Source organism: Mastigoproctus giganteus, chromosome 3 (genome assembly GCF_048544385.1).
Source record: "Mastigoproctus giganteus isolate SK-2022 chromosome 3, ASM4854438v1, whole genome shotgun sequence".
In the NCBI taxonomy this organism is placed as follows: Eukaryota; Metazoa; Arthropoda; class Arachnida; order Uropygi; family Thelyphonidae; genus Mastigoproctus; species Mastigoproctus giganteus.
This window is the reverse complement of record NC_143577.1, coordinates 238578361-238603044: the sequence shown is the minus strand read 5'-3', so window position 1 is coordinate 238603044 and position 24684 is coordinate 238578361. Positions and strand designations below refer to the sequence as shown.

Genomic DNA, 24684 nt, shown 5'->3' with positions numbered 1-24684 from the left:
TAGAAAGGGCTGAAGCAAGAGCAATAAAGTTAGGGCCAAAATCCATCCATCATGAAAAATGCCAGAGGAATAAAGAAGGTATAAAAAAACAACTCAAAGCAGAGAAATTTGGAGCATAGATTTCAATAACCTTAGCACTTTTGTTTAGTTAATGGATAAAAGTTTAAAATGGAAATACAGGATGCAATTTCTTGTAAGAATGATTTCAGAAATGCAATAAAAGCAAAAGATGAGGGGATTGAAAACAGTTGTAAATAATGGAAAAGTAGAATAGAATAAAAAATAGATTGTTATCCACACATGTATTTCTGAAGATATGCCCAGCTGTCAAGTCACCCTGACAGCTGGGCATATCTTCATAATTCACGAGTCGTCATGGTTTCTGGGTGTAGTTTAATAATTTCTGCTGAGTCTTCAAGATCTCTAGGTATGGAACTTATGAGGATCCAGGGTTTCATTCCTTGAGCAACATGCTTTATCCATGAACAGGATGCTGGTTAGGAAACTAGGGTCCAGGGCACAAGAAAATAGCCACTGCAGAAGAGTTGTCACAGTGCACTGTTGGCTGGTAGCACATCTTTTTGCATGCTAAAAGAATGCGAACACTGTGTGCAAGATCCATCAGATAAAAATATGCTATTAACTGCAGAGTTTTGGTGCTTGGATTGTTGTGCATATGACTCAAAATTTTTCTCTTACCTTATGAATGCACAGTGTTGGCAAGTGACACTGGTAAGATTTATTTATTGTGAATGAGATTTTGACCAGGATTCTGAAACTCTCATTTCCCTAACAAGTCCCCAGCAAAAACACAAGTGAAATGTAACATATGTAGATTACATGTGTTCATGTGCTGATTTGTGTGTTATGTCGGCTAAAACCCAGAATAATAATGGAGATGGGACCCTGCTCCATCTGCCTATGATTGGCTAACTACTGTCCTGATCAAAGAGGTCTTTAGAAAGATATTTTGCCAGTCTATAATGTGGCAAGTGATAAAACCTCTATGCTAAGAGAAAATGGAACGATAGTGTTAATAAGATTAACATTATCATCTCCCATATTTGTGGTTTTACAATACGAAGTGTGGCTCAGTTTGATGCATTTTGATTGGGATACATTTATGCATATTGTTACACAGGCACCACTGGACAGCAATGACTTGGAATGTGTATAGTTCATGATCTGTCATACTTACTCTTTGAACTTTGATTGTTGCAATAACTGATTACACTCTGGTACCATGTACTTTTATAAGATGTCATATATAGGAGCAAAAGAACACATTACAATGGGAAAAGAAAGGCAAGCAGCAAGGCAAGAGACAACTATTTCCAAAATCCACAGATCACATGCTTTGTGCTGCCATAGAATCAAAACAATATATTTATTGATTCTTGGTGATTGTGCTTTTGGCTCAGATTTATCCCTTCTTATCACCAAAGGATTATACTTTGTTTAGATAAGCATTATATGTGCAGAATGGAACAACTTCTGCATATACAATGTATAGAAGTTGACCCAAATAAGTTAATAATAACAAACAGCTTGATTATAATTAAAATGACAATACTAAATAAATTAAAATAAGAATTAAATGAAATTATGTTTTCTAAGAGATTTTGTTTATAAATTATGTATTCTTAGCAGATCACTAAGAGCTGTATGATTAAATTTAATCTTAACTTATATATTTTTCTAACTTATAGCATAGTCTTGCAATTAAATTACATAGACAGTAACTCAAATACTTTGGTTCTATAAGTAGTAGTAGTAGTAGTGGCATGTGATGCAAGAAAGCAAGAGTATGAGCTTATGCATCATCAGCCAAAAAAAAAAAAAAAAAAATCACACCATTCCCTCCAAATGCCTGTCCAGTTCCTAATTAAATTTATTCAACCTATCAACTTCCACAATGACAGATGGAAGTTTGTTCCAGCAATTAACCACCCACTGGCTAAAGGCAAATTTCCGCACATCTATTCTATATCTGTCCTTTCTTAATTTGAATTTATGCCCCCTTAGGTTCGTAATCTGAACAAGTGGAAGGATCCCATCAGAATTCAGCGTGCTCAACCCATTCAAGGCCTTATAGACCTCAATCAGATCACCACGCAGGTGCCTAGTCTCCAGCCACTGCAATTTGCAGAACTTAAGCCTCTCTTGGTAAGAGGATCCCTTCATTCCCCTCACCAATCTTGTTGCCCTTCTCTGTACACGCTCAAGCAAATCTACATCCTTCCTAAAATGAGGCCTCCAGACCTGTATGCAGTACTCAAGGCATGGCCTGACCATTGCCTTATCACCTCCTTTTCCCTGCTAGCAGAATTCGTATATATCATTGACAAAACCCAATGACCTGCCCTGGCAGCCTGTCTGCATTGCTCAGAAAACTTCATATCTGACTGCAAAATTACTCCCAGGTCTTTTTAATTTTCTACCACCTTAAGTGTAGTACCACACAGTTGGTACGTTTCTCTGGGGTTACTTCTACCCATATGCAGTACTTTGCATTTGTCAAGGTTAAACTTCAGTTGCCACTTCTTAGCCCATCTGCCCAAATTATCTAGATCCTGTTGCAGTAGCACACTGCCATTGCTGTCATTAACAACCCTGCCAACCTTTGTATCATCTGCAAACTTCAACATTAAGCCTGATATACCGTCATCAGTATCATTCATAAATATAAAAAACAACAGTGGACCTAACACCGAACCCTGTGGGACTCCACTAATAACATTAGTCCATGAAGAGCAGCACCCATTGATTACCACCCTCTGTCTATATCAAAATTATTTTTTGCATCCACATCATAATATTCTATCAAATTTGTCAGACAAGACTTTCCCTTAACAAACCCATGCTGTGTCTGAATTATTGCTGCAGTCTCGTCTAGATGATCCTGCAATGCATCTTTAACCAGTGACTCCATTATTTTACCCGGAACAGAAGTTAAACTAACTGGTCTGTAATTACTCGTGTCACCCTTCGATCCCCCTTTGTGAATTGGGGATATATTTGCACATCTCCAGTCCGTGGGAACCTCCTCTGAGTCCAAGGATGCTCTCATAATAATGGCTAAGGGTTTGCTTAGTTGTTTTGCCGCCTCCTTTAATATAACTGGATAGATCCCACCCACCCCAGGTGCTTTTCTTATGTTTAACTTCAACAATTTCTCCTTCTCTTTGCTCTCAGTTATTACAAAATCATTAAGTATCCTGCTACAATTTGATAACCTTCTGTCATTTTCAAACCTTAATAATTCCTCATGTGTGAATGTAGATGCAAAATACTCATTCAGTTTGTTTGCTATCTGAGCAGGATCATCAATAGTTGAACCATCAATGTCAAGTGGACCAATCAGATTCATCCCCTTCCTTTTAGAGTTTATATAAGTAAAGAAATCCTTGCTGTTTTTCTTAGCATCTTTTGCCAAGGATTTCTCGTAATCTGCCTTCACCTGCCTAACCTCCTTTGTGACCTGATTACAGACTAGCTTATATCTGCCATAGGCTTCTGAGTCCCTTGATAATTTATATGCATCCCATGCATTTTTCTTCTCTGTTACAAGTCTCATTAGTTCATTTGATAACCATTTAGGCCTAAACCTTGAACAATATTTCTTAATAGGTATGAAACTTTTAATAGCATCCACGATTAATTCCTTGAATGCTTCCCACTTAGAATTTACTGTTGGTAACATCGTCAGTTGATCCCACTGTACAGAATTTAAAAACTTTCTGAGACCACTGTACTCACCAATAATGAAATCAGTAATGTACAATTGAACTTGGTTATAGTGAAATTCAAGGGACCAGGTAAAACTGTTCATTAAATGTGTTACTTGTAACCATTTTATCATCTTTCTAAAGTGCTAAAAATAACAGTGAAGTAAAATAAACAGAAATTGTCAGTTATACACACACCTGTGGGAACTACTGATATTCCAAATTTGAGTAAAAGGGATTTCTTATCCTCCCTTATATTTTTATGGAAGGATTTAAACTGCCTAGTAATTACCTAGTAAACTGCCTAGTAAATTAATTAAATTTACTTTTCAAGCCTTTGTTCCAGTGAAATGCATCATGATCGATGTTAGGTCGAGCTTACCAGCAATGTTGTTTTCAGTTGATAACATCGCCAAGGATAAGAGCCACTCATCTGCCATTGTGAACCAATTAGATTTTAATTTGTTTCAGTTTTGAAAAATTTCTTTTGGCATTGGCAACAGTTAGTGGTAAGGTTAGTAAAATGCACAGTGTATTATTATTATTATTAGCTTTATGGTGCAAGAAAGCCTGCACCAGCTGCACCGGCCAAAAAAAAATTCCTGCACCAGCCAAAAAAAAATATGCTGCACCAGCCAAAAAAAAATATGCTGCACCAGCCAAAAAAAAATTCCCGAGTTACCCTAAGAGAGAGAGAGAAAGAGTCAAAAGGGAATCACCAAGAAAGAGAAGAATGATGATATCAAGCTCAGGACCCTAGGTGTGCCAAGCCCATACTCACCAGATGTGAGCCCCTGGTATCTTTGGGAAGGTATCACTCATATTTGTGTCATGGACAAATTGAAGATATTCTCAAAGTAAATCTTTCTCAGTAGGTAAAACAAAATGAAGATTTTTTTTCAAATTTTCACAAAGGTCCATTCCATTTATATCAGAATGATTGCTATCAGTGAGGATGGAGATTATTCTGCTAACAATACAATAAGCAGCTAAGTCTTCTGGTAGTTTTCTGTGGTTTAATTAATCCCCATAGTTTGTTGAAACTTTCAGGCTATTCAAACTGCTCTTTGAGAGAAATGTGAATGATGTCCATTGTAATTTATAAAACCTCATGTTTGAGAATTTCATCCAGTGTTTGTCTTACTGATTCGTCTTACCCCTCATCATCAAACTTTTTTTTTGTCTGCATTTTCGTGCAGGTTCTTTAACGCATCAGTTTTTACTGAAAAAAAAACCATTCGTGCTGAGGAGAAGCTGTGCGAATGAAGCTGCGACATGAAATTAGTGATCTAGAAATTACAGCTAACTTTATTAGAAAAACCTTTGTGCCTTAATTTAAATAAGGTTGCTAGAGCTGATGGCATATACCCAGTAATTTTAGGAAGGTAGCCAGAGAGTGTATTGAGCCATTGAGGTTAATTATGAGGGCATCATTCGACTTAGGCAAGATTCCTTTGGATTGGAGAAGTGCCACCGATCACCAATGCATAAAGGTGGTTCTAAAAGTAAAGTTAGTAACTACAGACCACTTGGTCTGACTTCATTGGTAGGAAAAATCTTGGAGGCAGTCATTAAGAGTGCAATCCATGGACAATTAGATGGAAATAGCATTCTGAAGGACACACAACTTGGTTTTATTAAGGGAAAATCATATTTAAGTAACCTGGTAAGCTATTTTGACACAGTTACTCATGAGTTGGAACAAACATACCAAGCAACTCTTAAGAAGAGACATTGCACTTGCAATATATTGTCAGATTTTTCTGATTTTACTTCATCTTCATCAATTTCAACATCTTAGAATCACAAGGTGGAAGACAGAGGATTGTGATTAATGGATATTCTTCAGATTGGTGTAATGTCAGAAATGGATTTCCCCAAGAAACATTTCTTGGACCATTCCCTTTTCTGATTTTCATAAAAAATATATCGACGGAGGGATAGAGAGTCAAAATTTGCAGACAATGTAAAGATTGGGAGAGCTATTAATGATCAGTGCCAAGCAGTACTCCTTTGGCATGACTTGAACAGGCTTCAAGAATGGTCAGAAAAGTGACAGCTATGTTTTAATGCAAAAAAATGCAAGGTCTTACACTCTGAAAATTGCAATTCCAAAATAACTTATACACTTCGTTGTTGTTATTTGGTTTTTAGGAGCATTAGCAACTAAGGCCATATTGCTCCGGGATATGCGGTGGTCATTCCCTGAATGACCTTTCCGCATCCTCCGTATTTGGTGGTGATGGGCTCGAACACCGGTCTAATCAAGAAGCGTGTGCTACGCACTGCTGCCCCTTCCCACCTGGCTACGGAGGCGCCTTATTATACACTTCGTGGGGTTGAATTAAAAACAGGAGAGGAAAGGGATCTGTGAGTTATGATATGAGTAGATATGATGTTCTCTGAGCAGTGTAAACAGGTGGCCAAGAAAGTCCATGGTGTCTCCTATTGATAATTTATCACACAGTATCCTGCAGAGGTAGGGAGGTCGTAATCCTACTGTATAAGGCAATTGTGAGACCACATTTGTAATATTGTGCCCAAGTATGGAGTCCTCTTCTGAAAAAAAGATATTGAGCCTTTTGAAAGGTCCAAACGTGGGCAATTCACATGTTGAGTTAGGCTGACCATACAAGGAAAGACTTTATGTGGGCTAGGCAACCAGGCACCTTAGAGGGGACTTAGAGGTTTATAAGGCTGGGAATGACTTTTAGCATTAGCATTAGCATTAGTAGAGGCATTTGATGCAAGAAAGCAAGCTTATGCAGCATCAGCCAAAAAAAAAAAAAAAAAACCACTTCCACTTCACCCCTCTGTTCGTTCAAAATACCTGTCCAGCTGAGCCTTAAACTTATTTAGGCTATCAACCTCCACCACAAGGGATGGAAGTCTGTTCCACCAACCAACCACCCGCTGGCTAAAGGCAAATTTCCGCACGTCTATCCTACATCTGTCTTTCCTCAATTTGAATTTATGCCCTCTCAGGTGATTATTCTGAGCTAGCGGAAGAATCCCATCAGCATTGAGCATGCTTAAACCATTCAAGGCTTTATACACCTCTATCAGATCACCTTGCTGGTGCCTAGTCTCCAGACACTGTAATTTGTAAAACTTAAGCCTTTCTTCGTAAGAGCACCCCTTTGTTCCATTCACTAATCTTGTTGCCCTTCTCTGTACTCGTTCCAGCAGCTCTACATCCTTCTTGAAATGAGGCCTCCAGACCTGTATACAGTACTCTAGGTGTGGCCTGACCATCGCCTTATACAATGGAATAATCACCTCCTTATCCCTGCTGGAAAAATTCCTGTATATCATTGACAGTTCTCCATGAGCTACTCTTGCAGCCCGTCTGCACTGCTCAGAGAACTTCATATCTGCCTGCACAACCACCCCCAAGTCCCTTTCATTCTCTACCACTGTCAGTGTTGTACCATAGAGTTGATACGTTGCTCTGGGGTTGCTGTTTCCCATGTGTAGTACTTTACATTTGTCAATGTTAAACTTCATTTGCCACTTCTCAGCCCATCTGCTCAACCTTTCCAGATCCTGTTGCAGAAGCATAGTGTCAGTAGTGTCCTTGACAACCCTGCCAACCTTTGTATCGTCTGCAAACTTGGACATTAATCCCGATATACCATCATCAATATCATTTATAAATACAGAAAACAATAATGGACCCAACACTGAGCCCTGAGGGACTCCACTAATAACATCAGTCCACGATGAGCAGTGTCCATTGATTACCACTCTCTGTCTTCTCCCCCTCAACCACCCCTTTATCCATAGCATCAATTTGCCTCCAATGTCACACTACTCCAATTTGTGTAGCAGTCTTCCATGTGCAACAGTATCAAAAGCCTTTCTAAGATCCAAGTATATAATATCAAAGTTATTCCCTGCATCCAGTTCTTTTGTGACTGCATCATAGTATCCAATAAAGTTGGTCAGGCAAGACTTCCCCTTAACAAAACCATGCTGTGTCTGAGCTATAACTGAAGTCTTGTCTAAATGATCCTGCAGTGCGTCTTTAACCAGTGCCTCCATTAATTTTCCTGGAACAGAAGTCAAGCTCACAGGTCTATAATTACTTGTGTCAGCCTTTGATCCTCCTTTGTGAATTGGGGTCACATTTGCACATTTCCAGTCTATGGGTACCTCCCCTGAGTCCAAGGAAGCTCTCATAATTATGGCTAAGGGTTTGCTTACTTCCTTTGCTGCCTCCTTTAATATAACTGGATAGATCCCATCCACCCCGGGTGCCTTTCTTGTGTTTATCTTCAACAGTTTCTCCTCCACTTTACTCCCAGTTATTTCAAGAGATTCTGTAACTTACTGCTAGAGTTGAATACACCTCTGGCATTCCCCTCGCTGAATAACTCCTCATGTGTGAATGTCGATGCAAAATATTCATTTAGTTTGTTAGCCACCTGAGCAGGATCATCAACACTTGACCCATCAATATCAAGTGGACCAATCTGATTCATCCCTTTCCTTCTAGAGTTTACATAAGTAAAGAACTCTTTGCTGTTTTTCTTTGCATCCCTTGCCAAGGATTTCTCGTAATCTGCCTTCGCCTGCCTAACCTCCTTTAACTTGGTTGCATATCAACTTGTATCTATCATAGGCTTCTGTGTCATGTGTTAATTTGTAAGTATCCCATGCATTTTTCTTCTCTGCCATATGCCTCATTAGTTCATCTGACATCCATTTTGGCCTAAACCTTGAACAATATTTCTTAGTTGGTATGTAAAGCCTAGTAGCTTCCAAGATAAGTTCTTTGGATGCTTCCCATTTTGAATTTGCTGTTGGTAACATCATCAGTTGGTCCCACTGTATAGAATTTAAATACTGTCTCAGTCCATCGTAGTCGCCTTTACGGAAGCAATAACCCTTCCCTTTACCCCTAATGGTAGTTACCTCTTTGAGTAAATCCCACTTCAGCACACTGTGATCACTGCCACCTAGTGGTTCATTTATCTGCAGATTCTTGATGCATGAAGAATCACTGCTGATAATCAAATCAAGAGTATTACTCCCTCTAGTTGCCTCCCGAACATGCTGATGTAGAAAACAATCATCCAATAAATCCACAAAAGCCCTGCTAGTGTGTGAGTATCCAGCCCCCAAATTCCAGTCAATATCTGGGAAATTAAAATCTCCCATTATAAGACACTCTGATTTACTGGCCCACTCTATTTCCCTGTACAGTTCCTTATTATACTCATCAGAGTCATTAGGCCTATAGCACACTCCTACTCTCAATTTTGATCTCCCAATGCTTATGTCACACCAAACTGACTCCACACTGCACTGTCCAGCGATGTCGACTGGCTTCACTTCCTTGGTTTTTATGTGTTTCTTAACTAATAGCATAACACCTCCCCCCCTTCCTATCCTGTCTATCCTTTCTGTAGACGTTGTACTCCCCAAATTGCAGTTCTGTATCCCTTATATCTGTGTGACACCACGTCTCTGATATTCCAACAATATCTGCCTTTGATGTTTTGAGCAATACCTCAAATTCATCAAATTTATTTACTAAACTCCTAGCATTGGTGTACACGCAAGTATACCTGCACCTGTTTCTATTCTTAGCTACCCTAACACAACCCATGTGTTTACTTGTACCGCAATGGCTCCCAGCAGTCTCTGAAATACCATGCATCTTGTTTTTCAGGCTTCTGCTCATTCTAATAGAAGCAGTGCAAGAATCTCTTTCACCTCTGCCAGTGGCTACTGTCAATCTATTGGTCTTTGTCTCCCCCCAAGCTAGCAGTTTTCCGACCCACCTAACACTGCCTCGATAGCATCAGCAAATATTCTTGCACCCTTTCTATTTAAGTGTATCCCATCCCTGTAGATGCAATCTCTCCTGTTAACAAGTACAGTCCAGGCTGAAAAAAATTCTACCCCTTGAGCCTTGCACAATCTTTCCAGGGCCGAATTGATCGACAAGGCTCTCATCATATACTCCCTCCTATCGTGTCTGGGCAGAATTGCAGACACTTTCAAATTCAACCCTAATTCTCGGCTTTTGTTCAACAGTGACCTGTACTTGTTAAGTAATTCTGCCGGTCTCCTACTCTTAATATTATTAGTGCCAACGTGTACAACTATATCACCTTTTGTGCCCTTAAAAGATGATATTCGCTCTACAACGTCATCAACCTTTGCCCCTGGCAGACATACCCTGGTCCTGTTCCACCTATCTTTTTTACAAAGCATGTTCCCCGTTTCCCTGACAATAGAGTCACCAACAACTACTAGTTCCTTCGGGACCAGCGCATTCTGCCTTGGGGGTTGTCTCTGTGTCACGCGATGCCCAAGTGCAAGCTCTGGCGTTGATGTGGGCAGCTGAGAGCTTGATGGGCCCCTCAATTTAGTTTCTTCGAGGGCATCCACCCTGTCCTTCAAGCTCTCATATAGGCCCAAAAGAACGCCGAGTTGTTGCCTGATATCGTTACACTCCTTGCATCGCGCACACACAAAGACATCCCCCTTGGCAGTATCAAGTCCCGTACCCGATTGCTCTGCAAACATCAAGCAAACAGTGCATTTTATAAGGCTGTGAGTCAGAGGACAACTGCCCCCCTCAGTTCTGCTCTGAGCCACAGCACTTCCATTAGCTTGAGCCTTTTGCTTTGCTGCTCTGGTCTGAGTCATGATTCTATTAATTTATTAATTAATTATGTTATGTTATTAATTATATTACGTTTGTAATCTAAGTCGTTATATGTATTTATTTAAACGTATAATTTAACTGCTAACGAAGTTCAACTAACGCTATCTAGTACGGTATATAACCTACGGTATATCTAGTACGGTATCACAATGGCGGGAAAGTTAATAACGGTAGCGGTAGTTACGAACACGTGGAAACCCTTACCGATACTTTTACAAGGCCGAGTAAAGAATAAATACACCAAATTAATCAAAAAATCACAAAATAATGTTATACTACTAAATTTAAATCAAAAGTTTTAGAAAAACAATAATTTCAAATCAATAAATAAGAAAAATCCACTTAGCGGCTTGGAACATGACCGTCACTAGTAGCCTCGTCAGCAGACTCAAGCAGACTTGGTGCATTATAACCCTAGTTGTTTTTGTGCCATAAAAACCAAGAACCAACCAACCAAGGTTCTGAGAGGGATTAGTAAAATGAATGATGAAACTGGAATTTTCACCCAATTATAAAAAAAATCCAGAACTAGTGGCCATAAATTCAGATTACAGGGAAAGAGGTTTAGATGAAATTGTAGAAAGTTCTTTTAGCCAGTGATTTGTTGTTTACTGGAACAAGTTGCTTCCACAGGTAGTTGAAGCTGACAATTTGATGAAGAAATTCAAAGGTCAACTGGAGAGTTATCTACATAAGGAGGAAGTGAATAATTTGTATTTTCTTATCTACTTTTTATGTTTTTTTTGGCCAGTACAGCAAAAGCCTGTGGCCTCCTTGAACTATATGACTAATAATAATAATATTAATACTAAAGGAAGTCATCATTGAGAAATTCTACATCTCTTTTGCAATATTAACAAGACCTTTAAACCCACTATTTCTGTACCAAGAACAAACACACCAAGCAACTCTTAAGAAGAGACATTGCAGTGCAATATATTGTCAGATTTTTCTGATTTTACTTCATCTTACCCACAGTATTTACAAGAAATAAACTTTCACACCAAACAGTAACAGAATTGGCTTTCATGGGTACTACAGTGGTTATAATCACCATCCTCCCACACTGGGTATAAAAGGTCTGAGTTTGAATTATGTCGATGATGTGAGAAACTTTTATTGCCTTTTTTTCACAATGTGACTGAGTTAGTTACTTTCAGCCAAGGGTTGCATGGTTTTCTCCTGGAAACTTGAGTTTTTTATCCAGTAAACAGCAAAAACTGACTGGAGGATACACACAGTTACAGATACGATATACTGTCTCCTCATAGTCTTAGTTGCTTTAATGCTTAGCTACCACTCCCCCCAAATATTAGAATTACAAATCTTTAGTCCATTAAATGATTTGCTAGGCATCCCTGCAAATCAACTGAAATGCCTTCTATTGTTTGAGGCAATTCATGGGAACTAGATTTGAACATCTGTGTGACTTTCCCATCAAGTACCATCTAATACACAAAAAATTTATTATAAAATGTATTTAGGTTCACTGCACCCCCAATCATTTAGTGCCCAGGGCAATTGTCCCATCACCCCACCTTAAAGTTATTCTTGACCAGGACCATACTAAGGTGGAAGCCTGGAACAAATGAATCTAGAGCCAGCTCTTAAGTAACAGTAATAATAGTAGTATTAATAACAGCAATAGTAATTACTTATTGAGATCATTACTATTTCTAATAGTAGTAATAGTAATGATATCAATAATAGTAACAGTAAAAAGGAATAGCACCTATGGAACTTTATCATGTAGCAGGGCAGCTGCAAAATCAATACAGTATTACTGGTACATTTTCATATTGTCGGATGGAGGAGCTTTTCTTTCCAGGCACTTAAAAGGCACCTCACACAATCAAGGTTATGCCCACATAATACACCATTTAGGTCCTTTAAAAGCTGGAAAGAAAGCCCTAACTCAAAGCAAGTTTCTGATTTTATTATTGATGTTTGCTATTTTTTATTGTACATGATTTTATTTTAATTTCATTCCTTGTTTGATTTGATATTATGTCTTTCTTACCTAAATAACCTGCTGTTCCAGTCAGTATCAATTCTCTGTATTTTTATTGCACATTATATGCTTTAAATATTTTAATATACTTGGGAAAGTAAACATAAAAGCATTTTTTAAAAGTACAGATTCCCTAGGTTTTCTCCTTCCTTTTTTTCATAAAAGAATGATGCATTTTTTTAAAAAAATTTGTTCCTTCTTTTAATAATAAAAGTATTATTTTAATATTTAAAAATGTCATTAATAAATATTTTACTTTAAATAATGTTTTTAGGATCTTCAGATTTAAAGAATCTAAGAAGGCATGGCAGCAAATAATCACCACTCAAAGTTGGAGATTACTTGCTATCTTTAATTCAGACGATAACCCATGATAAAATAAAGTTTATTTTTCTGTAAAAATTGATACCATCACATTTACTAAATAGTTTAAATCTTTCCAACTACCAAAACAAGGGAGGATAAGAAAATTGTCCTACTTTTCATAAATGATTACTATTTTTTAAAATACAAAGGCAACTTGTAAAGTGAAATTTATTCTACTTTGAGCATTAAGAACATTGCATCTACTAGGCACTCTAAGTTCCGCTGACTATAAAAAACATCAAAGAGGACAAGAAAACCATCTTACTTTTCATAATATTGAAAAGGCAAAATAACGTTAGCCATTTTATAATTTTAAAGTCATTTTGTTTTTGCTTGTTTATTTATTTATTTTTTTTGAAACATGCAGATACCATATTCATTTCAGATATAAAATTTTATTTTTTCTTTCTTATTTCTCATTATTTATATTCATGCTCATATAATCAAGTTTTCCTGTATATATAAAAAATAATACAGAAATGTATATAAATCTTTCTGTAGAAGGTTGCAACATTATTTGAGTGCTGACTGTTATATGAAGTGTGGCTAGAAAGTTTCAAGAATAAATATATAAGTGAGTTAAAATTGAATTTATTAGTTATTTGCTTTTGTCCCCTTGAAAATAGTTTCCTTGGTTCTTCTATGTAAAGCCATTCCCTTCTGCCATAATTGGAGCCATTTCTGGATGGTGTGATCCAGTATGTTGTCAGTGGTGCAGTTTCCAACAGGAATAAACAGATATGCTTCAGTTCCAAGAAATGCTTCCAGTCATAGCAGAGGAGAATGGCTGCATATGGAATTGTCCAAGGGAACTACTTGGAAGTGAACAAAATAAATAATTGGTAAGTTCATGCAATTGTTGCATGCACTTCTTTTAGAGATATAGCTAGTTACATGTGTAATTAAATATAATGCTGTAACTAGGGCTGGCCTAATCTATAGATGTCTCAGTTCATTCCTTAGCAATACTGATTTTGGAAGGGTCTATTTCACACAAATGACACTGTATTTTAATAATTTTAAAAATTTTTAAATTCTTCCATGAATTGAATTTCAAATCAACTCATCCTGTAATATCCATTTCATTTTATGTAATGCACAATATATAGGGTGAGTAGATGATATGAGATGTGCAATAAAATTCCCAGACTGGTGCTGTTGTGGTCATCTTCAATGAGTTTGAAAATAAAAAATAGTGGTATGTTGTAGTTCAAATTTCCTACAACAGATGAAGGTACTGAGATTGTCCAGTAGGCTGATGGGTTGCAAGTAACAACTAGTTTTGTTAGTAGTGTTAATGTTCACAATTTTGCAGTGGAGCAACGAAAAGATATCAAATTTTGCTTTAAACTGGGAAAACATATGAAATGTTAAAAACTGTTTATGGTGACAAAACATTAAGTCATACCAGTGTGTCTGAATAGTATAAGCAATTCAAAGTGAAGATATTTGCGATGATCCAAGGAGTGGGCATCTGTCAACCTCTCAAAATAAGGATGGAGTTACAAAAGTTCAGAAAATTGTGGCAAGAGATCGTCGTTTGACCTTCAGAATGATGGTTAATGAGTTGAATATGAATAAGGAAACAATTCATCAAATTCTGCATGAAGATTTAGGGTTTGTACCACAGAGCCTCATGGATGAGCAGAAGCAGTGTCATCATGTCAAGACAGTAGTCCTAATTTCCCTGAATGGAGATGGCTGTTTCAGTACAACCCAGAGATGAAGCATCAAAGTATGCAGTGGACTCATCACCAAAGCCCAAAAAGGATCAAGATGATGTTGATCATATTTTTCAACAAACAAGGTGCGATTCACAAGGAATAATTTGTGCCTGAAGGGGAGAGAGTCAATGATGCATTCTATAGGGTGTCTCAAAAATATTGGTACAAACGTTTAGGGGAGGTAGGAAACATCTAAAGGAATGTGAATCACATAGGAACCCATAACTGGAAACACGGGAAAGTAGTAGCAGAGGCACAAGAAGCAGAAATGACACAAGACAGTAATTAGTGGCAAACATTTATTTGACATAATATTAACAATGGAGTACGGGATGGATGCATTTCATGATGTTACAACAGATGTTTGAAAGTTCCACCATGAGACGCGATGCATGCGTGACACTGACGCAGCATGGATTTGCGGACACGGTCGAACACACCTGGAGTTTCTTTGACAGTAGCAGCAGTGCAGACGAGTCTCGCCACGAGATCCATTTCCGTCTCCACAGGTGATTCATACACGATAGATTTGAGGGCCCCCCACAGAAAGAAATCAAGGCTCAATAAATCAGGTGAGCGTGGAGGCCGGGCAACAGGTCCACCACGGCCAATCCATCGACGCCCAAAATGCCTGTTCAAATGGTCACGAACACACCTTCCATAATGGGCAGGTGCCCCATCATGTTGAAACCAAATGTTGCGTCTCACATTTGCTGGAACATCATCAAGCAACCCTGGTAGAACTTGTTCAAGAAAGATCCGATATTTAGTGGAGTTCATGCGGGATGGTAACAGGTATGGGTCGACTAAGCAGTCACCGACCATACCTGCCAACACATTTATTGCGAAGTGATGTTGTGCCGCATGGGGGCGCACACCATGTGGGTTGTCGTGAGCCCACACATGAGCATTGTGCTGATTGAATAAGCCTTCCCGAGTGTGAAATAAGCCTCATCTGTGACCAAAACATAGGCTGGAAAATTCAAGTCTTGAACACTTTCTTGGAGAAACCACTGCGCAAAAGCCACACGTGCAGGATGATCTTGGGGAAGCAGTAACTGAACCCTTTTGAGATTAAAGGGGTGTAAGGAATCGTCATGCCAGACATGCTGTACGCTGCAACAAGACACTCCTAAGGCAGAGGCAACGTCACGTGTGCTGGTAGTAGGATTATTCTGGATGGCATTCAACACACTTTCTTCCATGGCGGGAGTTCGCGTTGAACGTGATCTGCCCGCACTACTTCTGTTACCTCTAAATGACCCATAATCACACAAATTTTGATGCTCACGCGCAAACAAACAGTGATCTGGTACATGTCTGTCTGGGAAGCGTTCTCCATAAATTCGTTGAGCGGCTCATCCATTGCTCTCTGCTAATCCATACACTAGATGCATGTCTGCCAGCTCACATTTCGTATATCGATGCATGCTCTTTGTGCGGCGACTACTGCTTGAATGAGTAAACCAGAAATTTTCCCTCTCGCAAACTGATGAACAGCGCCGTCTACTGACTTACGGTGACGTTTCCAGTTATGGGTTCCTATGCGATTCACATTCCTTTAGATGTTACCTACCTCCCCTAAATGTTTGTACCAATATATTTGAGACACCCTGTATATACAGGTTCTTCAAAGACTACTGGAGTGCATTTTCCAGGTGAGATCACAATTTCGATTGAAAGGCAGCAGGTTTTTGTTCCATGACAATGCCCCTGTCCATTCTGCACTTTTTGTGAAGACATTTCTGATGAAACATACCATCGTACAGATCAACCATCTGTCCTGCTCTTCGAATCTAGCACCATTGGACTTATTCCTCTTTCCCAAGGTGGAAACTGCCCTCAAAGGAAAGCAATTTCAAGATGTTGGGTACATAAAGAAAAATATTACTGCCAAATTGAACGTTATCTCTTTGCTGACTCTTTTTTAGAATGGTGCAATAAGTACATTCAATCAGGTGTTGATTACTTGGAATAAAAGTAAAATCATTTTTGAGCTCCTTCACTTTTGTATTCTTTTTATTGCACCAGTCCAGTAACTTTATTGCCATACCTTGGATATAGGGTAAATAGTTTAATTATATAACATGGCTTCTTAATTTGAAACAGAGCATTTCTATATGCAGTGAAATTTAGAAAAGTAAACCTGCCCAAGGACAAAAACATTAGGAAGCTTAAAAGAAGTGTAGAACAAGATTGTTCTCACTCAAGAGATACTAAAGTACAGACAGTGTGTTAAGCTATTAATTTACCTTAGGGGCATATCACGAGTCAGGTTTCCTATCCCCAAAGGAACAAAACCTGGACAAATAAAATAGTTTGAACTCACTTCTAAAAACATAAATACTGTATGTCAGTTATTCCCATACTGGTCTCCATAGATTACACACTGGAAATTATTAATAATAACAATATATATATTCTGTATGTTTATTAGATCAGCATATTTAAAAGTAACCTCTTTGGTAGCCTCTAAATTATATTTCTTCACAGAACTGTATTGCAGATACACCCTACTTAATATTGAAAACATATGGGACCTTAAATATAATAAGAGTAAATCTCTATTGACATTATTCGTTCTACCAGAGTGGTATTTCAGATAGGTTTAATAGGTTAAATTATTGAGTGAGTCATTTAATAGGTTAAATTATTGAGTGGGTCATTTAATGTTCAATATGTTGCAGCTAATGATATCCTTAAAAGGAATACCAGTTGAGAAGCTTATAGATCCATCAAATAAGATTAATAAGCATAATTATCATAAAAAATGCAAGGTGTTAATAACATTTTGCTAGGAATTTTCATCATACTGTAAAATGGAAACATCCCAAAAAGTGTTTTATAATCATATCATACTTTAGATTCCTAGAAGCATCAACTCTCACCAATAGGAATATAGTTTTTCCTGTGACGTTTAACTTTCTCAGTGAACATCTATCTGCAAAGGTATTTATATCATTCTAAGCATCATATAAGATCTGTTCAAGTTAGTAGAGTTAAGGTAAGGTTTTATTTTTTGTTGGTAGAATGCAGTACGTCACAACCTAAGCCTTCACAAATGTTTTATGAGAGTTGAGAACATTAAAGGGGCTGTGTGGACAGTCGATGAAGTAGAATTCTACAAACGTAGGCCCCAACGACTACAAGAAAGAATAGGGTAGGTTTGTTTGTTTGTTTGTTTTGATGTGCTTCACTGAGCATTTGCTAATATCAGCCTTTTTTTTCCTCCCTTTCTCTTCCTCCCACAATTTCCCCTCCAATCTGTTTTTCTTTCACACTTTATTATTTATATTTTAATTTTTCACTTTTATTTAAATATATTTTGATATATTCTAATTATGATTTTCAATATATCAATCTTTTGTGTTGTATTCTAATTTTGCACTTGTCTTTTTTTTTTTTTTTTTTTTTTTCCTTTTTTTTTTTTTTTTTTTTTGTATGTTGCTTGCTTTGTGCTTCCAACTATTTTTCTACCTTCATTCTTCTTATTATTCATGTTCACCCTTCCACCTCTGCTCCCTCCTTTATCTGCACAGAATGCGATCCGCACCAACCTGTCCCTCCATAAGTGTTTTGTCCGCTACGAGGACGACTTTGGATCGTTCTGGATGGTGGACGACTGTGAATTCGTAAATCGGCGCCACCTGAGTCGTGGGCGTCCTCGAAAATTTCCTGAACCTGAACACATCCCTTCCACACAGTAAGCTTGCTTTTTTTTCTCTTGCTCTGCCACACTGTCTGCTTATGCACTCTACTGACTATGCTGCTGTTGTGTGTTGTGAATAGTACTTGATAAATGACAGTGTTGAATTTTTAAATAAAATATATATTTTGAAAGTTTCATTTTAACAGAAGATAAAAATAAATAATACTGCTATGCTAAATTTCTGATAATGAATTTCAAGCTAAGTATATTATATATATTTTTTTTGAAATAGCATTCTGGAAAAGCATTACAATGAACAACTATTTTTTTTAAAGTTTTTTTAAATATATATACTCTTTTGGCATGTGTATTACTATATAAGCTAATGAACTTTTCATTGCATGCTTTTTTTTTTTTTTTTTTTTCATAAATGAAAGCTTTCAAAATTAACTGCATTTTTTTATTTCTTTATTAGAAGAATAAGAAAAATTATTTCACTATTGTAAAAAGAGCAGTTATATGTTTTCAACATTCTAAAGCTCTTCAACTAGCAAAACATTGACTAATTATGAGGTTTAAAGTGTTAATATATGTCTATTCCACCAAAATATGGAAATGAAAATAAGAGAAGTTAATTTATAAAATTTGTCTCATAAGGAGGAAAAGCATAAAAATAGTCATAACTGGAGACTATTATATTTCAAAACAATGAAGTTTCTTGTTGATTTAACATATTTCATATTTAGTTAAAACAGAAATTTCTATCCTTATTCCATAATGGGCTAAGCAAACTAAGATTTACTTATGCCCAAGCAGAAATCATTCTGTTAAGGCATTAAACAGGACACTTACCATAGGTTGTTCCTGACTGCACTGATTAAAAGATGTCTCTAAAGAGAATTTATCTTTGCTAGAAGAAGAAGGGTGGTTACACCTCATTTATTGATTTTATTTATTATCATCTTTTATTCTTAGACAACTCATATCAAATCATTCTGTTAAGGCATTAATCCCTCATATGCAGGACACTTACCATAGGTTGTTCCTGACTGCACTGATTAAAAGATGTCTCTAAAGAGAATTTATCTTTTCTAGAAGAAGGGTGGTTATACACCTAATTCTGTTTTTACACGATAGATACGTTCCTGAAAAATACGTGTAAAAAAAGACATTGTATTTATGGAAGAAAAGAAGATTGGGTCCGGATCTAAAAAAAATCAGTAAAAATAATTAAAAAAAAAACACACAAAAATATTCGTTTTAAGCTTATTATTTTATTTAAACAAAACACACATGTAATAATATGTAATTAAAATGTATTAAAATAAATTTGTATGCATATGAAATGAAAAAAAATCTTCATGAACAAAAAAAATCTGTTTTACACATAACAAGATTTTATTCATTTTCACTTTCTGATAATAAACGGCGCATATGTTTGCGTACGACTGGAATATCACTGCCATCACTAGAAATGTTGTGGACATCGTCTTCTTCCTCTATTAATGAAATTCTTTCTGTGATCTCTGGAGCAAAATCAGCACGAGTCTCCTCTGGTGCTGATGTTTCACCGGTTTTACGAACGAATTCAGTTATTAATCGTTGTGTTCGTGTTTTGGTTACGCCGTTATATAATTCTCTGTAAGAGGCTGTCAACAACTTCAGTTCACGTTGAAACTTCCCAGCGCGTTCCTCATTAGGGTCATTTTTGACAAAATGATTACCTAATTTTCTGGCCAGTTCCAGACCTTCTTTTATTAAATCTGCATTTAGAACAGGATCATTTTCTTCATTATCACTACGTTCTGTGGGATAAGGAGTCCCAAGGACAACCTCTAATATTTCATCTTCGCTTAGGGCTTTGTCGGTTAACAATTCATCAATATCTTCAAACGATAGATCATCGAATCCTTCTCCACCAATTTTGTGTGCCATTGTAATGATGTTGGGAAATTCGGTCGTATTAGGGATGATGGGATCTTTGCTTTTTACACATTGTGGCCAAACCGCTTTCCAACACGCATTTAAAGTTGCTGGTTTTAATTCAGTTAACGCTAATCCAACTTGATTGATACAATCCATAATTGAGAATTTCTTCCACACATCAATGATTGTTAGTGTTTCATCATTCAGTTTGTCCAAAACGTGTTGGAATGTTCGTTTTACGTAGTATGTTTTAATTGTCGCAATTATACCTTGGTCTAGCGGTTGTATCAAAGATGTAGTATTAGGTGGCAGAAATAAAATTTGTACGTTTGGGTGTTCCAAGACAGGATGGCCGGGTGCATTGTCAAGAATCAGAAGAACTTTAAATTCGAGACCTTTCAAATTCATATAACGTCTGACTTCTGGGACGAAACATTTGTTGAACCATTCTGTAAAAATAGTAGTGGTCACCCAGGCCTTCTTGTTTGCTATCCAGTGAACAGGCAGTTTATTGATATCTACACCTTTCATTGAACGTGGGTTTAGGGCTCGATATACCAGCAGTAGTTTCAACATACGATCTCCTGAAGCGTTGGAGGAAAATAATAAGGCCACGCGATCCTTAGCTACCTTAAAACCACCAGCAGTTTTCTGCGATTTGGCTACATACGTTCTGTTGCATTCGTTTCCAGAAGAAACCAGTTTCATCTGCATTCCACACTTGATCAGGAGTATATCCTCCATCTTCAATAACTTTTGCAAGTTCCTGCGGGAATACTTTAGCAGCCGATTCATCTGCAGATGCAGTTTCCCCTTTAATTTTTATATTATGAAGAGCATTCCTTTTAAGAAACCCTGTCATCCAACCTGTACTCGCAGAAAATTCATACTTTCTGTTTAACTGAGATGAAATGCTTGGCTCCTTTTCTTTAATCTGTCTGTAAATTCTTGGTGCTGTTTGCTTGATGGCATTTCCATCTACTGGTACTCTTTTTTGTGACTGATCTTCTATCCATATTACCAGAGCCTTTTCCATTTTTTCCTTGACAATATCTCTTGTATATGATGATGAATTAACACTTACTTTTGTTCCAGAACATACCGACTTCCTAATTACAGCTTCATTTTTCTTAATAGTTCTTACGGTAGCTTCATGTACACCAAAATGCTTTCCTAGAGACGTAGCCACTTGTCCAGTTGCAAGACGATCTAAAAATTGAATTTTAAGTTCCAAAGAAATCGTTTTCCTTTTCATTTTGGTAATAGGCGAATTATTCGACATTATATAAGGGCTACCGAAAAATATCTCAGTTATAATTAATAAAAAAAGGTATGAAAAATTTGTAAACTTACAATTTATTGACTATTGGCAAAATTAATAAATTTATATGTGCACAAATTTCACTAAAGATTCTTTCACTTTGAAATAGAGCTTACTACTACATGTCTTCCGAAGGTACAATGCATGAATACCGTAAATGTGCACCAAATTCAATAAAAACGTTGATGATTCATAGATACATACCTAGACGTACACATTGGTAAGCAAAACCACGCGTTTCAAAACGCACACACTAGCTGTTATCCAATCTATTGGTGCGTGTAATATAGAAATGATACTAATATGCCACAAATAAAAAAAAAAATTCTTACAATTTAGGCAAAAAAAAATTCATAGAAATCGTGTTAAATCAAAATGACTCGTGTAAAAAGAGAATGAAATATTTATTTTGAATTCGTGTTAAATCAAATTCGTGTAAAAAAAGTTCGTGCAAAAACAGAATTAGGTGTACCTCATTTATTGATTTTATTTATTATCATCTTTTATTCTTAGACAACTCATATCAGTGGATTTTCAGTTCATGACGATTTGAGAAGTAAAAAACAATTTTTTTTTCTGATAAGACATTTTTATTTAAGAAGGTTGAAAATTCCTGCTGTTTTACTTAATACAAGTTTTGTAGGTGTGCAGTTTCTCATAAAATCTCTTATTTTAATTGAGTGAAAGGGGGGGGGATAGTACATGGTTAGGCATTAACTTTTGTGTTTTAAAGAAAATTGAAAACACTGTTACACCACATGATAGAGTTTTAAATGTTTATTTAAGTGAATTTCTTTTGATTTTCATTTAAACTTGAAAGAATTTGATTTCTTCCATGTTTTAATTTCTGCTTGCCAAAGTATTAAGTGTAAATTGATGTGATTCACTTCGATATGTCTATTCAACATTTAAAACTCTATCACGTGGTGTAATAATGTTTATAATTTTCCTTTAAATCATAGTTAACTCTTATTTTAAATTTAATATACAGAAAACTGTATGTTAGTCTCTTCTCTGAGGAAAGTGAGTGGGGAGAAGGGTTGAGCAGAATAAGGGAGTGCCATGTGATAGTGGGAAATTTGAATCAGTAGTTCTGCAGTTATGGTATTACTGTACAATTAGTGTTGTGATATATAGGCCTTAAGCGATAGCAGGAATATAAGCTCTTTCACTATACTAGGTTCATAATGCACATATGTTAGTGTGATTCTGTCAGTAGATAGCAGAAAATACTGCATTCCTCTGTGTGCTGATGCAGTGTTATGTGAAGAAAACTGACAACCAGATTTAATATGTGTGTGAAGAAAAATTTGCCAGCAGTAATTGTTTTGTGTATGCTTAACACACTACACAACACCAATAAAAATCCACTAGGATCTTGCAGATATATATGGTACTGATTTCAAGCTAGTGCAGTATGTAAGGAATGGGTGTTAAGTTTGAAAATGGTTAGATAAAAGTAGGAAAAGCATTTGTCCACATCATTATCTCGGCAGGTCAATGACATTAGTATGCAATAGTGTGACATTAGTATGCAATAGATTCAAGGCAGAGAGAGAGAGATGTGACTGAAGCACATAAATCAGATATAGAACTTTCCATAAGGATATTATAATGGATACCATGCCCAAGTGTTTGCATTACCACAATCAGGCATATAAGTTCCAAAACAGTTTACCAACAACCAGAAGAAAGCATGGCTCTCACTGCTAGCACAGTGGTTATGAATGCTGTCCTTTCCATAGTGTAAAAGGGCCAAGCTGAAATCATGTCTGGACAAAGCAGCTTATATAGGCTTTTTTTTACACCATGGTCAAGTTAGTTCTCATCAGTCTTCGGTGAGAATAGTAGTTTTTCATCCAAGAATCCAGACTATAGAATCCAGACATCCAAGAATCCAGACTAACTGACTATAGAAAGACAATTTACAGGCACAATATACCAAATACCAATCCCTCATGACCTTAGTTACCTTGGTTCAAAATAGCAATAACAAAAAAGTATACATAGCAGCATTTCTCACCAAAGAGAGTGATATTGATAAGTGAGGAACTGAAGGGGTGGGGACCCTTTTTTGGGGTGGAGTCAAATTATTACTGAGGATGAAACAGGCATTCCAATGCTGATTCAAGGCCAAAATAGAATCCATGCCATAGATGGGTGTCAAGAGATAGCACAACTCCTGGGGATAACAGCCTCACCAACCCCACATTTCCTCTTTTTTGTAACTTCTGGCAGTGGCCTAGGCTCTTCTACATGATGCCTAGGCCCAAGGCAACAGACCTGCCTGCCTCCCCAATGCCCCTACTCATAGACGCATTCTATTTCTCCTCCAAGAAGAAATTTAAGGTTACACAAAGTAGAGGAAAGGTAATGGCAACAGTATTTTATAATGTGCACAGATTTGTTTTGGTCGAGTTCATCACATATGCCAAACAATCAGCACACTGGGTCAACCTGGCTTGATAAGCCAAGCTGACCCAAATGAAAAGTCTATCTAATGCAAGAAGCCTGCTTCACCTACAGATTGCTCAAACCACATTAGCCCTCTTGAATGCTTTCACTGTGCAACTGTTCCTCACTTTCCCTATGGTCCCTATTGGCTGCTGTTGGACCCACCTTTTCTCATATTTCAAGAGGCAACTACAAGGGCAATGCTTCCCATCGGGTGAAGCCATCCAAAACAAGATTAGGTGATAGCTACTACAGCAGAACACATCATTCTGCTATTATGGCTTTGACAATTTGATCAACCACTACAGTTGCCTAAACAAGCATGGAGACCAGGGTTGGTGCATTCATATTAACCATGTTAGCTTAACACTTTGAAAAACAAAAATAAAATTTATTATTACAAGACTTTTTTTAATATAAATTTTTATATTTTATATATATTTTTTTATATTTAATTAATATTCAATATAATTTTCTTTACTCACTATATTAGAAAAGTAAAAAATTCTAGTAGTTCAGAGTGCCACTGAACTACTTTTGTAGGGCCCCAGGTGCCAAGTGATATTGTGATAAAGTATCTTTGCCAGTGAATTTGCATTCTTTCTTGAAAAGCTAAATCATTTCCTTATTTATAGCATTACACTAAAACTCAGTTATATAGCCAGTAGTAAAGAGAGTACTTTGCTAGATCAGGAAGGAAAGTAACCCTCTTTTCTTTTTTTCTTTTCCTATTATAAATACTTACCCATTACCACTTGGTTACAAAGGTGGCACTGCTCCTGTCTCCACGTGGTGGGGGTGGATAACCTGGAGGGGAAAATTC

At 36.9% G+C, this 24684-nt stretch overlaps 1 protein-coding gene across 1 annotated transcript in view; it reads left to right on the top strand.

Annotated features, from left to right (window-relative positions):
• Positions 1-24684, top strand: part of LOC150088921 (forkhead box protein P1-like) — a 405171-nt gene that overhangs the window by 344766 nt on the left and 35721 nt on the right. The window contains exon 13 of the mRNA XM_090370955.1: positions 17541-17671. Within this exon, the coding sequence (XP_090227081.1) occupies positions 17541-17671 (131 nt within the window). The remainder of the gene's footprint in view (positions 1-17540; positions 17672-24684) is intronic.